The sequence below is a fragment of the Buceros rhinoceros genome, unplaced genomic scaffold (genome assembly GCF_000710305.1).
Source record: "Buceros rhinoceros silvestris isolate BGI_N320 unplaced genomic scaffold, ASM71030v1 scaffold17631, whole genome shotgun sequence".
In the NCBI taxonomy this organism is placed as follows: domain Eukaryota; kingdom Metazoa; phylum Chordata; class Aves; order Bucerotiformes; family Bucerotidae; genus Buceros; species Buceros rhinoceros.
This window is the reverse complement of record NW_010395025.1, coordinates 5,868-10,190: the sequence shown is the minus strand read 5'-3', so window position 1 is coordinate 10,190 and position 4,323 is coordinate 5,868. Positions and strand designations below refer to the sequence as shown.

The following is a 4,323-nucleotide window of genomic DNA, read 5'->3' as shown; positions in this document are numbered from 1 at the left end:
GCCCCTGCCCCCCCTCCATGGGCGGGCAGGGTTTTGTCCCCTGCCACTCTGTGGGTATAGCCAGGCTCCACAGGACACCTTGCCAAGACTGCCCTCCTCACGGGTTAACTGGATGCCACCAAATCTATTCTCCTGACTAGGCTCCCTTACTACCTCCTCCCCACCTCCAGTCCCACTGAACAACTGGGTGACTTCTCTCATTCACTCCTCTCCAAGTCATCAGGCACCACTCTTCCTCCCACCACTAGCACAACCCAGGAGGGTAACTCACCTGCTTCAAGTGCCACAGAGGGCTTGAGTGCAGCGGCTGCCAGCCTGGCCATCATAGGAGAGATTAACCCCTTGCTAGCAGAGATCCTTTCCATTATAGATGCTGCTGGAGCTGGAGAAGAAGTAGCTGCTGGCTCACCAGATCCTGAAATGGTCTGGGTTGCAGAATCCGTAGGAGCAGACGATGTTGGATTGGTGCCAGAAGAACCAGCAGTCATCAGATTAGCTGAGCTGGCAGGAAGTGGTGTAGAGACCCGGCTGGGGATGATGGGGAAGAAGGATCCAGCTGTTCCAGGAAGTGCTGAGTTGGAGAGTGCCAGGGCCAAGGGTATATTGCTGGGAAGAGCCTGGGAGAGCAGGCCCGAGATCTTGGTGGCTGGTGTCATGCTGTTGGCAGACTTGCTGGCCTGTGAGGAAGCAAGCTCAGCAGCAGAGGAGGGTGCAGCTGGGACTATGAGAGAAACGGAAGACTGCTGACTGGTGGGGGAGGCACTCAGGCTGGAGTTCTTCGAGCTCATAGCTGAGAAGTCAATTAGGTCATCATTACTGGACTCCTCTTGCTCATTATCCTTGGACCCGAGGAGAGAGGCAGGCAGGCCTAGCACTCCTGAGCTCCGGATGTGCCGGCGCTCATGTTTCCGTTTATGGGAGGTCATCTGGCTGGTGGAGGTGAAGGTGAAGCCACAGCCTGCCCTTATGCAGTGGAAGTGGTTGGTGGCCTTGCTGTAGACACAGCCCTCATACTTGCATTCCTCATACTTGTAGAACTTCTTGAAACCGTCCTTGGCATAGGCATCATCTTTGATGTGGTAGCTCTTGTGCTTCTCAATGTCACACTTGTTCTTGAAGGTGAATGTACACCCAGGTCTCCTGCGAGGACATCAAGGAGGAGAGGGTGGTTGGTTGTGTAGGCTAGAAGCACACCTAACTGCAGTCACCTGCCTCCCTCTGCAGTAAGGACCGGGGCCAGCATGGGACAATGGCCCTGGCTGCAAAGGGGTTGAGGAGCTTTATGTGGGTTAATCTGTGACACCAAGGCAGGCAAAAATGCTGCCATGTGAAAGAGCTGGGGAGCTCACACCCCGCTGAGGAACAGCCACAATAACATGGGGCGGCACCCACCACTAAGAAGTTCCAAGCAAAACAGCAGCGAAAGGGGACTAAGGTACAAACTGTCCTTCCCTACTTTTCCTGAGAACATGAGAAAACAGTAAAAGAGCATTTATGTACAGGAGGCCGAGTCTGGCCCTGAAAGGGATGAGCTGGCTGACTGCTGGCTGGAAAGAAGTCTAGCATGGAAGTGCCATGAGCAGTATATTAAATGGCCTGCTTCAGCTGAACCCTGAAGAGCACAGTGATCTCTTTCCCAAATGATTCTAGGATGGATTCTTCTAGAGGGTATCCTTTCCTCAGATCACTGCAGATCACAGTCCTGCCTTCAAAGTGGTCTGTGGCATGATCCTGGAATTACACCTGCTCTGGAACATGAGCTGACTCCAGAGCAGTGCTGAGAAAGTCACAGCAAGGAAAATCAAGTCCCTGTGTATATTCCTGAATTTATGACTTGGCAGAAGAAGACAAACAGACCACGTGACTCTGAGGCAGGATTGCTCCCCTTCCCTGCGGCCTCACCTGCAGTGAAAGTGAGTGGTTTTCTGCCCGTAGAACTGGCATTCCACAGTGCCACAGTCCTCCGTGGCCCGGAACCGCTGAAACCCGTCGTTGATGAGCTGCGTGTTCTTCTTGTGGAAGTTCTCATGGGTCATCACATCAGAGGTGCTTGTATAGACCTTGTTACAACCCACCTACCCCAGCCCAAAGAAAACCCAGGAGTCATCAGCACAAATTTCTAACAACCCTCCATTATTACCAGCAATAATAAACATGGGAGCAGCACACATACGTTTAATTGTTTCATTTGTGCACTTCTCCTAGGAGCACAGTCATCACCTTAATTCCGAATCTAAAGACTAATAGAGCAGTTGTGAAGAAAACCCAACTCTCTGGACATGTAAGAAAAAAAGGGAGGATGCAAAGGGATAAAAGACCAGCTACAGATACTCATGCCTGCTCAGGGAGGCAGTAAGAGGTTCCTGCTCTTAATCAGAAAAGAACACTGGCAGATGCCATTACTTTTTGTTATCTGGGAGCAACACAGAACAAAGTACAACTTTCATCTGTTTGGGGAATACAAAACTGAGTGGGCATGAGTTATTCACCTCTTTAGTCCTTCTGGGAGGTAAAGCAGGGTGGTACAACATGTGGCAAATCTTTTGAGCTTGCAATATAGGGGTTTCATTCTAGCAAAGCATAAACCCTGTGTTCAGCTGATCTTAGCAAACTGGTGACTTTTTTTGCTGTCGCTGTTTAAGACTACCACTCCAATAATTCTGAACTCGTGAAGCAAACGGGAATGGTGTGACGAGGACAGAATGCTGAAAACCTGCCTTCCTCTGGGTAAAGCGGGCAACTTTGCCATATTGAGTAAAAAACCACTGGAATCTGAAAACGTCCTCAGCCCTGCTGAGGGAAGACTTTTTTTTTCCTTTTCTTCTCTAGCACAATGTGTGCCAATGCCTGCACCATCTCAGAAGTGAAGAGAACGAAAACACCATCTCCTAGTTCAGCCCAGGTTGATTCAAACAGGCAATAACAAAACCCATGACAAATACCCAGGAAAAAAAAAAAAAGAATCTCCAGCTATTTCCAATATAAAAGAGCCTCTCTCTCTCCACAATGACACCTTGAAAGAAGACAGACCCTGCACAGCTTTAAAAAAAAAAATTAAACAAAAACCTCCTTAGGAATAATTTGCAATGCAGCTCTTGGTGCTAAAGCCTAAAAAAAATGTCAGTTTATATAAACAACTAACTGAATTTTATCCACACCAATTATGGACATAAAGAAAAAAACGCCATGAGATGGATGGCACAAATTCTGCCATTTAAGCAGTATTTTCTTTAATTGGGAGTTTATATTCAGACACCTTTCCTGTAAGACACAGCTTACATGGGCATTATTTTGCTGGAAGACAATGGGCACAGGATGGAATTACCCATATATAGTTGTGTAAACGAGGGTCTCTATTTGAACTTGGAGTGACTTAAAGCTGTGAAACACTCCTCATACTCTAAAAAAAAAAAAAAAAATTAAACAAATCCCATCCCGGTCAATTGAAGAAACTAAACAATCAATATTATGGAAGCATAACAGCAAATGTCCTCAAGAGAAAGTCACATGAAGTTCCCAATTTATCAAGTGTTGTAAGCACATGCTTAAACCAACCCCTATTCAGAACAGCACTTAAGTGCATGCCTAAAATTTGAGTATGTGCTTAAGCCCCATTGACTTCAGAAAGCCTGCCTGACTTCCAGTTAAACATATGCTGAAGTCTATCCCAGCAAAGCATTTAAGCATGTGATTAAGGCCTTGTGACTTTAACTGGGGTCTTAAACTGTAGGGGTAGGGCAGGAAGTAAGGCCTGAGTTTCCAGAACAGAAAAACTTTCACCAAGGGTTGCCTGATTATTCTGTTTATAACTACGGGGCACTCTCATGGCTTAGGCCACAGTTCTAATGAAACAAGTCCATATCAAACTCTGAAATCTGAAGAACAATCAGCTTAAGTCCCAAAAAATCTGGTGTGTCGTGTCTAAAAGCAGTAAAGGCGTCACATCTGTGCAACAGTTCTGGTTATGTTGCTGTTGAAGCCTAGCTGGCTCTTGAAACAAAGCTCCCAGCCCACGCCATGGATAAGTACTGGTGAAAGAGATGGAGAACCAGGGGTGTTACATCTCAGTATGTGACATTGAAGTTTAATTACTTTAGAAATTGATTATGGAGGAAATTAACCCAGTGTTAAAAGGACAGATGTGTCACACAAAAGTCTGATTTCAAGGGACTTACAGATCAAATTTGAGTAGAGGCAGTGCAGTGGCATCGCAGAGAGGTCCCTGAATCTCAGAGAATGGGACTTGCTTGAACAAGTGAAGTCCAAGGTTGAGAAAACCCTGAGACCTGCTTTGCCTCACTGTGTGCACAGGGCTTCCCTTCG

General features: G+C 46.9%; 1 protein-coding gene across 1 annotated transcript in view; it reads right to left on the bottom strand.

The window, feature by feature from the left end:
* Positions 1 to 4,323, bottom strand: part of CASZ1 (castor zinc finger 1) — a gene marked incomplete at its 5' end in the record, with an annotated part of 29,685 nt that overhangs the window by 22,636 nt on the left and 2,726 nt on the right. Inside the window, 2 exons of the mRNA XM_010145422.1 lie at positions 272 to 1,140; positions 1,903 to 2,075. Of these exons, the coding sequence (XP_010143724.1) occupies positions 272 to 1,140; positions 1,903 to 2,075 (1,042 nt within the window). The remainder of the gene's footprint in view (positions 1 to 271; positions 1,141 to 1,902; positions 2,076 to 4,323) is intronic.